Source organism: Dermacentor silvarum, chromosome 4 (genome assembly GCF_013339745.2).
Source record: "Dermacentor silvarum isolate Dsil-2018 chromosome 4, BIME_Dsil_1.4, whole genome shotgun sequence".
In the NCBI taxonomy this organism is placed as follows: Eukaryota; Metazoa; Arthropoda; class Arachnida; order Ixodida; family Ixodidae; genus Dermacentor; species Dermacentor silvarum.
The window spans coordinates 180,325,767-180,338,495 of record NC_051157.2 but is presented as its reverse complement, the minus strand read 5'-3'; the positions used below and the strand labels follow the sequence as shown (position 1 = coordinate 180,338,495).

The window sequence follows — 12,729 nt, the reverse complement described above, 5'->3', positions numbered from 1 at the left end:
ACGGGGAAAAAAAAACCCGCGGCGGAAATTTCACCCTCTCTCAAATTGCAAGGTCGCCGTTTCTGCATCGCGCCGGAACAAGCGTGTACGTGCCGACTAGAGTGTTCTAGACAACCGTATTCTAGCACACAATAGTGCCGACGTCTCAGCCACGCGGATAAAATGGCATTGAACCCCTCTCTATTTTCTAGTCACATGTTGACCTTGCACGCTGTGGCAGCAGCGCAGAGGGAAGCAGCGGCGGAGGCACAGTCGGGCCAACGAAACTGCCACGCCCGCAAACGCTCGCTTCTCGATAACGGCAGAAAACGAAACTTCAGGGGGCGGCTAAAATAAGCTGGCGCCAGCACGGCGGCGGGCACGGAGTCGAAGGTGAGAGAGCTACGAGGGAGTTGAGAGGGAGGGCGAGGGGAGCCACCGAAGCGGCGGAGTTGACGCGGCCAAATCGGCTTCCCTGCCGCCCTCCTCCCTCATCTTCGACGGTCTCCGCGCGCACCCGTGGGCCGGCGCCGCCCGCTCGCTCCCTGAAGCTTTGTTTTCTGTCATCGGGAAGCGACCGTTAGCCGGCGTGGGCAGTTTCGTGGCCCGCGCTTGCTATGCGCTTGCGCGCCGCGATATTTCACGACTCGCACCGTTCGTGCATCGTGCTATGGTGCACGAATACTTCAAAAATACGTCCTTTTAATTCGAACAAATTTTCGGGCCCCTTCGAGTTCGAATTATCGAGATTCGACAGTAGTTTTAATTGTGTTTCGATGATACGAATTCCGGCTAATACGAATATTTTTCGTGACCCCGTGAGATTCGTTTCATCGAGCTTTTACTGTATGCAACTGTGCAGAAATCAATGTCATCACACGGAATCTGCGTGTTTGGCATGTTCACTTGCCGACTGCCGTTCAACTTGTCTGAGTTTTCTATTATGAGACTTACCTCATTGCAGACAACTCGGTTTGTTCACTGGGGCACACAGCCGTTGCACTTACTATTGTAGTTCTTGACCATCACACTTGTGAATCAAATGCACACGACACAGGATGTGTTGGCATGGCCCAGACTAACCACACGAGAAAACGTGGTCATAACATGTTGTCGTCTCCTGACTGCGCATTGTAACCAGGACTTCCTTAATGTCGGAAAGCTATCTCGGTTGCAGTTTAACCTTTACCTGCCCTTTATGAAGGCTGGAAATTAAGTGCTTGCCAATGAAGCATGGTTGACACTCGCTCGCTGGCATCAGCTACTTGTTCTCTCAATATAACTTGCTCTAGGGCTAGTTGGTTCATTTTTGGTTAAGCCATCGTAGCGCAAGTAACACAGACCCAAGACAGCACCGGACAACATCACGGGCACTACTGGTGTCTGGTCTTGTCTTTCTTGTGCTACGATGGTCTTGCCAAGATTCTTGTGCTCTGTCTCTAGAATGTCTTTTGTTCATGTTCGCTTTGCGCCTTTCCAGATGTCACCGAGCAACACCTGGCAAAGTTGGAGGAGCAACTGAAGTCCCTGAAGGACTTCTACTCTGAGAACAAGGTCATCATAGCCAAGGCAGAGCGTCATGAAGCCCTGTGGCTGCGATCTCTCGAGCTGGAGAAGCTTGCCATGGACCCATCTCGCCTGATGAACCGGGGAGGGCGCCTCCTTCTCGAGACCAAGGAGAGGCAGCGTCTGCAGACTGAGCTCCCGAGGGTGTGTACCTGTACCTGTGGGAATTGGTGATGGGTGCGAGTGATGTCAACGCTGGCATTAACCAGCCAGCCTAAGGCCTAAATCTCATAGCCGTTGTCCAATCCGTCACTGTCACGGCACCATCAGCCATCAGGAGAGCATGTTTTTTTATTGCCAGTTTCTCCTAAAAAATGGGAGTATCAGCCAACATTGCCAATATCCCTTTTCATGCAAATAGTGCTCTTTGCCTGGTCAGACCAAATTTCTTTACAGCTGTTAAGATTTGGAGCAGTCTTAATTGCGCAAGCCAGAGGCGCTGGTGATTGCAGTGAGAAAAAAAACGGCAAGCACTGCTCACAAACAGGCATTAAAGCACAAAAATAGCAAGCTAGACAGTTATAAGGCATTCGGCATGCTAGAATAATACAAAGCGTTCCTTACACGGGGTTCGGAAGGGAATACTGCCTGCAGTCTCTCCTCGAGCAATCCATTCAGCGACACAAAATAGTGAGCGGCTCATGTGCGTCTGCTGGGCAACTGGAGGGGGAAGGCATGTCACTTCGAGGTTCCCTTGGGTGTTTCGGTGCTCGACCAGGTCCCTCCGGCAATTGTTGGTCTCTTGAATGTTGATGCCCATCTTCCCTGCTCCTTTCCTCAGCTGTGTCTGCCTCTGCCAATGTGGTCTCTTCTCATTCTTTTCCAAAGTACGTGCAACAGTGGCCACCTTGTGCTTCCACGCTTGAGTGCGTGCACTACCATGCACTGAGTTTACTCCCGTGGGTACGGTGGTGACACGCGGTCCAGTTTGTGGCGCCAACTGCGTGCGGGCTGGCTATCACATCACAACTGTTCAGCTATCCCACCAAGAATTGCAGGTTAATCCATCCTTTAGAGATGATTGGTGGAACACTTTTTGAACATAATAAAAAAAAATGTTGCCAAACTGTAGATGAGGCTCCTGTGAACTTGTGAGCCAGAGCGTCATTGATACAATCCAATTTCATACGATTTCCCAGCGGCAAGCAGTGTTCGTGATTGAGAATGCAAAAAAGACCCAATACAGTTACACTTATTTTTTTTTTTTTACGGCGAAGCTGTTAAAGGCGAAGTTCCCCTGAATCGTGTCCGCGTGTAGAAAAAAAAACTATCATCAGCATTTTCTTTGGCTCCATGTGCATGGCGGTTTCTCGCCAGTTGCGCCTTAGCACAGGTGTCAAAGCGGATGATGGATGGCCCATTATACCCCTCACCATCGCCGATGCCTCTTTCACAAGTGTCGCGATACTCGGCTACTCGGCAGCGGCATGTCCCACCAGTTGTGCCCCTTTGTCTCGTGACATAGAGATCACGCTAGCGCTGTTATGAGAAGTTGACCTTTGGACTCACTATGGGACGGACGCTCGTTTAACCACATGTTCCAGGATCCTGATATCAGGATCCTCATGATGCCGTGCAGTGTGCCACGGCTATGAACGCTATGACTCATACACTAGTCTTTGATGATGGGGCAGACTTGGCGCAACAAACGCACTAGTTGGCCATCGTGCAGGGCGAAAAGAAGACGCTGGTGTTGATGCTTTTTGATGAACATGCTGAAGACGCTCAATATAATCACTAATGATCATATATAAATTCACTATAGCAATATTCACTATAGCAGACCCACCATAGTCTCAGCTTCACTGGCTTTCATCTTCACAGTTGTGGAAGGGCTCTGAATTTTTTTTTTTACCGGCTGCAGCATAGACCGCTTATAATGTAAGACGCCGCAGTCTAGATTTTCCACACCGTAAGCGGTACCACACCATAACCAAAACATTTTTCAGACTGTGCACGTGCAAAACTTGTATACCAAGCTGCCGCAGGTGTCCGCGAATCGAAGCATATGGCAGGATGTGCCCACGCTTTCATTTGCAAGGTGGTTCCTCCGCTGTCCAAGTGCCATACAGCCACTGCAAAGCATTTATTTCATGGACTCTGCACCGAACAGCAACTTTGGCTGCCGACTCCCGTCAAAATTCCGCTGTGTTAGGCCTACCGGCGGGAGTGTCGACCGGCATGCCATTGCAGGAAGCTCGCCCTTGATATATGTTCGTACACGTAGACAGAGATAAGGCGTGAGATGACGAGATGGCAGCGCTCGTGAAGCGGGGTTTGCGGGCGATCAACAGGCAACTACCATGTAGCAAATGTTTGTATGTGCGCAGTGGCGAAAGCTTGCGTATGGACAACATTGCGTACTGATGAACTTGCGGAGCAGTTCGAACTGACAGTGTCACGACGTCAAGGTCGCACGCACGATAGCTGCACTTCACGACGTTGCGCATCGTGATGGACATGAAACGCACTCGACCGATTTGCGACGGTGCTGGCGTTGTAAAATAACAACAAATTAATTTTCCTGGCAAAATTTTTTTCTGGCTTGCCCGATAAGCATACATTTTTATGACTCCATTTGTGTCTGAAAAATTCCATCGACGACTGTGTTTACTTTGTGCATACAAACTGAAGAATCCGAGTCCACGTCAACCGCGTGCCACTGCCAAGTTTTTTCTCCGAGTTTTGTTCGTTCGAAGGTTTCTTGTCTCAAATCACCCTTGTCGCTCTCACCTCGGCCCGCACGCCTCGTTGAGAACTGCGCTCACATGTGTGCGGGATTTTCTGGCAACTGCTATATAACCGGTATTTCGTCTCGCATGACTGCATTACAAGCACAATGCATATACAGTGTAGATCGCTTATAACGTAAGTCGCCGGAGTCGCGAATATCTGCACTATAAGCGGTACCTCATTATAACCAAAACAATGATTTTCAAGCCCTGTACGTATGCAAAACATGTAGACCAAGTACAGTAAAAGCTCGATGATACGATCACGGCTAATACGAATTTCCGGATGATACGAATTTTTCGGTGGTCCCGGCCGAGCCCCATTACTTTGCAACGTGCTAGAGAACGGTTGTTACAAATCGATTTTCAGCCTGCGTCGGTTGATACGAATAAACGCCGCCCCACCCACGGCCGCGCAAGAGAACAGCGCGCAGTCACGCGCTTTCTCTCCTTCTCTTTTGGTGCGGAGGCGCGGCGCCGGACAGCGCGGACTCCGTGACTGGGCGCGAAGATTTTGAAGCGGTGGCGCTTTTGGTGCTTTTGTACTTTTCCTCCTTTTATGCGAGCCCTCAGATGGAGTGGCTGCTGCGCTTCGGGCCGCGTTCTTCGTGTTTGCGCCGTTTTGCCTAGTCGCAGCGAGGGAAAGCACTCTCCTTTAAAGCGAAATTAGACATTCTTCGAAAGGTCGAGGAGGATCCCAAGAGGAAGTGGACGGAGTTGGCTAAGGAGCTAGGCCTCGCAACGTCAACACTGAGTACAATTGTTGCACAGCGAGACTATCATGAAAAACGTGCTTTCGTTCAACGTCAACGCGAAGCAAGCGAATTCGAACATGCTTATTTCGAACATACCGTGCACCGACAATGCTCTTAGCAGCGCGCCAAATCACGCGGCGGCGCCTCCGACCGGCATTGCCCCGACACCGCCATAGAGCAAAAGCTCAAGAGAGATCCCTCAATGCCGCGCGCGCGACGGAACGGGGAAAAAAAAAGAACCCGCGGCGGAAATTTCCCTCTCTCTCAAATTGCAAGGCCGCCGTTTCTGCATCGCGCCGGAACAAGCGTGTACGTGCCGACTAGAGTGTTCTAGACAACCGTATTCTAGCACACACTAGTGCCGACGTCTCAGCCACGCGGATAAAATGGCAGTGAACCCTTCTCCTCTATTTTCTAGTCACATGTTGACCTTGCACGCCGCGGCAGCAGCACAGAGGAAAGCAGCGGCGGAGGCACAGTCGGGCCAACGAAACTGCCACGCCCGCAAACGCTCGCTTCCCGATAACGGCAGAAAACGAAACTTCAGGGGCCGGCTAAAATAAGCTGGCGCTAGCACGGCGGCGGGCGCGCACGGAGATGTGCGCACGGAGTCGAAGGTGAGAGAGCTACGAGGGAGTTGAGAGGGAGGGCGAGGGGAGCCACCGAAGCGGTGGAGTTGACGCGGCCAAATCCGCTTCCCTGCCGCCCTCCTCCCTCACCTTCGACGGCCTCCGCGTGCACCCGTGTGCCGGCGCCGCCCGCTCGCTCCCTGAAGCTTCGTTTTCTGTCGTTATCGGGAAGCGACCGTTAGCCGGCGTGGGCAGTTTCGTGGCCCGCGCTTGCTATGCGCTTGTGCGCCGCGATATTTTACGACTCGCACCGTTCGTGCATCGTGCTATGGTGCACGAATACTTCAAAAATACGTCCGTTTAATTCGAACAAATTTTCGGGCCCCTTCGAGTTCGAATTATTGAGATTCGACAGTAGTTTTAATTGTGTTTCGATGATACGAATTTCGGCTAATACGAATATTTTTCGTGACCCCGTGAGATTCGTATCATCGAGCTTTTACTGTATGTAGACATGCTTTGTACCATCGCGCGCACATCGTGATTACGTTTTCTCCAGTGAGCTGGCGAAAACATAATCGCGATGTAACCGGTGCTTTTCAAGCTCGACAGCTTTGTATCGAGTCAAAACGAAACTGTTTGCCGCAACCGCTGCGGAAAAAACCATGACCGCTATCGACGCAATTATGAACGGCGACTTTGCGGTGCTAAAGGCACACGCCCGATTCCCAGTTGCTGCAACTGGTCGTCGAAACCGCGGTCGCTATCTATGCGATCATCGATGGCGAGTACGCAGTTTTTAGGCACGCAACCGACGCGCGTACTGAGTAAAAACGAAACTACTGTTCGCCGCGAACGCTGTGGAGAAACCGTGGCCGCTATCGACGCGATCGTGGATGACGACTACGCAGTTACGATAGCCCGCGGCCAACGCGGTACTATGCGCGGCGGTAATCGCAAGAATACAGGCTTTAAAGACACAAATAGGCTCTAAGCGTTCCGGCGTTGCTGTCGTTCACGTACGATTTCAACTGATGGCTGTGGCGATGCGCACTCTGCCGCTTCGTTTCGGCTGGACGCTAGTGCCGTTCTTCCTCTTTTGCGTCGCACATTTGTGGCGCTCCTCGCTCACCAAGCTCCGAAAGTAGTCCGAATTAACCAATGTGCGGCCAAATAAGTCCGAATTAACGAGAGTTTGATTGCATTGAATAACGCATACGCCGGCCAGCAGCACGCACCTTGTTGAGTAGGGTGCCCGCTGCCGCCCTTGTCGGCGAGATTTTCCCGCGGAATCCGCATTATAACTGGTATTTCGTCTCACGCGGCTGCACTGTAAGCGGTATGCGTATACGTGGAGTTCTATGGGAGGGTAAACGGGAGTCGGAAAAGGCCACGTTGTAGCCAGTTCTGCACTATAAACGGTTACGTTATAAGTGGTCTACGCTGTACATGTACATTGAGTTCTATGGGAAGTTAAACAGGAGTCGGGAAAGACCACATTACATTCGGTCCTGCACTGTAAGTGGTTACGTTATAAGTGGCCTGAGCTGTGATACGTTCCCGGAAAAGAGAATCTTTCGGCACCAACGTTCAGTATATCACCAAGCTAGATCGTATGATACGTTTTCAAGCCACTAGGTCCTCTGCAAACGACAAAAAGTTGCGGCACGTGCAGTCGAGAGCAGTAAGCAGCTGCAACGCAACGACGGCTTCCCCGCAGCACTTGCCTGTCTGTGCCACTTGAAGAAGTTGCCATGCAATCGGTTTGCTATTCTTGTACCAGCAAATATCCTTGTTGCCAATCTATTGGGAGAAGCATCTTCGCGCATCTTTTTCACAGTGCGTATCGTGTAGTGCTGTTCGAAGCTTATTGCACACTTTTAATGGGCAATAACCCAAATGCGCCTCCCTTCCCTTTTGCAGGCAGCATGAAGTTTGCCCCCATGTTTCGCTCTGCCACCATTGTGGCATCTTATTCTGCCTCGATTTTGCTTTCATTCACCATAGCAGTCTTAAAACGACAATGCGTCTCGGGTTGCTCGGTCCCCATGAGAGCTCGATTGTCGCAAAGTGGGCACACCATAACTTTCCGACCAAATAACTTCTTGTTATCGCGCAAATTCTCGCCCGACGACGCCACTGACTCTGGCCGAATTCGAGGAGTGCGAACATAAGCTTGCCGAAGCTGCAAAGCAGCAATGGGCGTCTCTGGCCGTGTGGGTCCCACAAGAGTGGTGCACTTCAGCGTCTCGTGCTGCAATAATTCACACAATGCTTCGCTTTAGATAAATTTCAACTACAGTTGAGTCTTTCAAATTTTTAGTGACTTCGCATTGGACGCTTTCCCCATTGGTACATTTTTATTTTTCCAAGACATATGAATGAGGTTCTACAGTATTTGCTCTGGTATGCTTTTGTCCATAGGCAACCAGCCCGAGCCTCAAATAACAAAGCACTGCCCTTTGTGTTATCATACAGATTTTCCCTACTAATTTCTTTCCATTCTTGTAAATCTCTATGGTCTTTTTTTTTAGTTCTATCTTGTGCATCAAATTTACTGCGTTTCTCACTGTCTGTTTGATGACTCCTGGTTGTCTAATTTATGCTTTCGATTACCATGAGGACGACAGAATATTAGGTGGTGTTTTGAAATTAGGAAATTTGCAGGCGCAAGTTGGAATCGGCGAGTGCAAGACGAGGCCTTTCTCGTGTTGTAATTTCGACTGGCAGCGTTTTCAGAGGCTCGAGGTTCCTAGCGCTCTGCCTCGACTCTGTAGAGTAGGAGTTCGGATTTGGTTGGTGAAAGATTTAGACCGGTGCACGTAAGGAATTCTTCCGTTACCCCAATGGCCGCCTGGACGGATTGCTCTAGATCGGCCAGAGATCCCCCCGGGGACCACATTGTGATTTTGTCTGCATAGATTGCGTGGCCTATTTTTGGGAGTTCGGCCAGCCTGTCGGAGAGTTTATGCATGGCGATATTGAATAGTAGTGGGGATAGGAGCGAGCCCTGAGGGGTCCTGCAGTTGCTCAATTCGTAAGGACCGCCCGAGATCGTGCCAGGTCGAAGGAACGCTTTCCTTTCCGATAGGATATAGAGAGTGAAATTAAAGAATTTCTGCTCTAGGTTGAGAGAGAATATTTCGTTCAAGATGTGTTCGTGAGCCACCTTATCAAAGGCCTTCGCGAGGTCGAGTGCAAGGATGCCTTGTACGTCCCGCGTCTCGTTCTCAAATATGGATCTTTTCAGGAGGAGCATTACGTTCTGCATGGCGAGAGTCCCTTTCTAACGCCTATTAGATTATGCCTAAATAGTTTGCGATTTTCTATGTGTTCAACGGTTCGATTGTGTACTGCATGTTTGGGCACTTTGCAAATGCACAAATGTTTGAGAGATGGGACGCAGGTTATTCTTGTGCGGAGGTTGGGGATGAGCACCACCTTGGCAGTGCGCCATTCCGACAGGACCTGCCCTGAGCTCCACACCTCGTTTATCTCTGCCGTTAGGATTTCGATGGCCTTGTCGTCCAGGTTCCCGAGGAGTTTGTTGGTGTTCCTGTCCGGCCCCGGGGCCGATCTTCCATTTAAGTTGAAGAGTACGTGTCTGTCTCTGAAATTGTGAAAGGTTCGTCTAATTCTGGCCTGTCTAGCCCTGTGTATGCCGCTCTCGTGTTTCTGCCTTGCGAATCTCCTTCCTTGACGGGGAGGTAGGTTTGCGCCAGGTCATTGACAATTACTTTGTTCGTGAGGCCCGAGGTGGGCATGGCATGGCAAGAACTTTCTTTTGGTCCAGAGAAACTAGGGCCCGAGGGCAAAAGCCCCCAGGCTAAGTCGGAGGCCCGAGGTGACCTGCTTATGTATGAGCCTATCGATGGCGAGATTTAACGTATCATGGACCGTCCATTTCGTTGCATGTCTCGTCCCACTGTTGCAGGGCCAGCTGTCTCGAATACCACTCTATTGTTTACTGACGTTAGTTTTGCTCGAAGTCGGCGATTTTATTTCTGCGTTTTCCACCTCTCTGCGAGAGCGTGTTTAGCGTCCAGGAGATGTGCTAACCGCGAGTCCATTTTGGGGACTTCGAGTTGTTTGGTGATTTCTTTGGTCGCGTTTTTGATGGCCTGTTTAAAATTGGCAATTAGATCTTTGAAGGATTCGCTTGAGGGGGCCGTTTCACCTCGAATTTTCCGGAAAAGATCCCAGTGTACAAATCCGTATTTGACTAGAGGTTTGGGTTTGACTTGGGGCGGTATTCTGTAAGAGTCTACCTAGTGTACTGTCCATTTCGGCTGTCGCTGATTGGCTGCTGCTTGATGTGCAGGAAGGTGCCAGCCAGTCTCCTTCCTGCATGTCAAGCAGCAGCCAATCAGCGACAGCCGGAATGGACAGTCCACTAGGTAGACTCTTACAGAATACCACTCCTGCACCGTGATTTCAAGAATGTAGTAGTCTGTACCCCAGTCCTGCTGGAGATTATCTCACGTGCCCTCGATATTTCAGAGGAATGCGAGGTCTGGCGTGGTGTCTCAACTGACCGAATTACCCCTTCTGGTGGGAAACCTAGGATCCGTGTCGAGCATGAGGTTGGAATCTGCTGCACATCCAGCTAAGTTTGTGCCCTTCTTGCTGTTAAAGCAGCTGTTTAAGCCGTATACCCATACAGTGTTCGGAGCGTTGAAGTCCCCCGTAATTAAGTGGGGTGAGTTTCGGGCTGCCCTGATTGCGGAATTGAATAGTGCATTAAAGTCTCTGTTCCTGTCCGCAGGCGAACACTAGACGTTAAGAATAAAGACATTTGCATTGCTCCATCTACTGGGCACGATCTCGATCAATTGTGCTTCTAGTCCGATCCTATATTTTAGAACGACATGCTCCAAAAAGGAGACCTTCTTTTTAAAGGCGGCGATGCCTCTTGCCGTTTTGCTTTTGTACGCTACTGTCTAATACCGCGATAGAGAGATCTCCTTTTCCGCGAGCGTTTCCTGCAGTAAGATGACTTGTGGCTTGTCTACCACCAATCTGATGAGCTGAATGTAGCTTTGCGCCTCTGGAAGCTAGCGCAGTTCCACTGCCAAATCTTGAAGGTATTGTTATTTGTCTTCGCCATCTTGTTTACCATAAAATTTTTCAGAAACATGCGAGCCTGTTGGGAGTGGTTCAGTATGTGTTGCTTGTCTACTTTTGGGCTGCCCTAGGTCTTTCTGGTAGCGTTACTCTTGACTGTATGGCGGAGAGCATTTCCATAATCCTACTCAGGATCTTTTCCAATTTACCCTCGTTTTTGACGGGGGAAGCCGAGGCGGTGGACGGGGTCTTGCTGACCTTGGTTATGTTGCCCTTTTTTTCCTCCTCCATGTTGCTGATAGGTTCCGGTTTGAGTGCGTTGCGTTTTGGCTGCCTGGCTAACGGTCCAGGGTTACTGCTGCCAACCTCGTCGCGGTTTATAAATTTTTCTTTCATGCTGTTGAAGGCTTCCTTAAGCTCTGCGAGCTCGCGCCTAAGCTGCCTATTTTCCGCTTCGAGCGCTTGGATACAGGGATCGATCCTATGCTCGGGCTGTGCCTCACCTTTTGTTTCTTTGCTTGATGTGTCCGTCTTTTTCTTCCCACACGGCTGCGACGCTCCCTTGACTTTGTCGGCCCACATGTCGGCTTGATGGATTGGGACCGAGATCAGGATCTCGATCTAGAGGAGCTTTCTCCTTGCCTCGGTTTGAATTCTCTTCTTCTCGAGCAGGAGCATGCTCCGGATTGAGATCGGGTTCTGAGGATTTAGCCGCTCCGCGCAGCTGGTGCGGCCAACGAACTGTCGCCGCTTGCGTCGGTGACGTCCGACTCTTCGTCCAGATGTGCCTTCCTTGCTCTTTGTCGGCGCCTTCGGTGTCGGCATCGTACGATGTATGGGATTTGTTATTGCTTTTTGCACGTTTGGTCCCCAGTGACGTGGGGCCAGCCGCACGCCTCGCACTTGGGGAGTGCATTGATGTTCTTCTTCGTCTTCCGATTTTGCTTTTCCACAACCGCGGCACTTACTTCTCTTTTCCCTGCTGCTGATGCAAACGTCGGCTCAGTGGCCTACGTGGTCGCAAGTGTAGCAAACGTCGATACTATGTATTATCGCGAGTTCCTCATCAAGCTTTTGATGACTTTTAAGAATAATGATCAGAGCTGTTGGCCGAAGATACAACACAAATGAGCTGTGCATCCGTGAACTAAGACTGTTTTTGCGAAGATTTGAGCATTGTTGTATGCACTTATTTCTGCCGGTTATATGCCTGGATTTCTTTCTTCTTTCCGTGGCTGTTGTAATTGATGGTGCAGGTTATACGTGGAAAAGTACGGTAAAGTTGGAAATGGTGTACTAACAGTTGAATTTTGTTCCAGCATTAACTATATCAACGGTCAAAGCATGAAACGCATTAACGTTTACTCATATATTGTTGAACCTGGAGCATTGAAGTTTCCTTGCAAGTGTAGCACTCATGATGTTCATTTCGTGTTCTCTAGTGCATTGCTTCTTAATGCTTCGATGTATTGAATGTATCCAATTTTATTGCGATAGCAATTATATGGACACTCAAAAGCAGATTTCTGCCGTCGCCGTCGCCGTGAGGTTCCGTATGACGTCAATGGAGATGAAATCGTCGCCGCGCGCCGAGCGCTGTATGTGTGAGTGAAAGGGCGCGAGGGGCGTGCGCTTTCACGGGGAGTGAACGCACGACGGAGAACAAACGCGCGTTCTGCGCAGTGCTCTCTTAAGGGCTGCAGAAGTAGGCGTCTCTTTCCTCCTTTACAATCACCATATATGTAGAGCAAACACGCCTTCTTCCGACGCGCGAGAAGCCATGGGGGAGGGGGGGAGGGAAGGGAGGCGACCTTTAGCTGCGGCACCAAGTGCCTATTTATATCAGAGGCTCAGGCAACAGTCACCAACGCCGCACGCATTTTGAGCGAACGCGGGCAAAACGCCGACGGCGTCGACAACAGTTCTGCGTGTTGCCGGTGCTGCTGCATGTCCAAGTTTATACAGCTGATAAAGCTAATATCATTACTCCGTATAGCTCTCTACAAATTTGCTATCGCAATTGATGCTTCGCCTTTCAGGTGAAACTGCGCCAACTTTTTTCAT

At 50.2% G+C, this 12,729-nt stretch overlaps 1 protein-coding gene across 2 annotated transcripts in view; it reads left to right on the top strand.

Moving 5' to 3' along the window:
- LOC119450790 (protein regulator of cytokinesis 1-like) overlaps positions 1-12,729 on the top strand; it is a 61,714-nt gene that overhangs the window by 27,862 nt on the left and 21,123 nt on the right. For both annotated transcript variants that reach the window (XM_049666244.1, XM_037714288.2), the window contains exon 7: positions 1,460-1,689. In XM_049666244.1, coding sequence (XP_049522201.1) covers positions 1,460-1,689 — 230 coding nt within the window. The remainder of the gene's footprint in view (positions 1-1,459; positions 1,690-12,729) is intronic.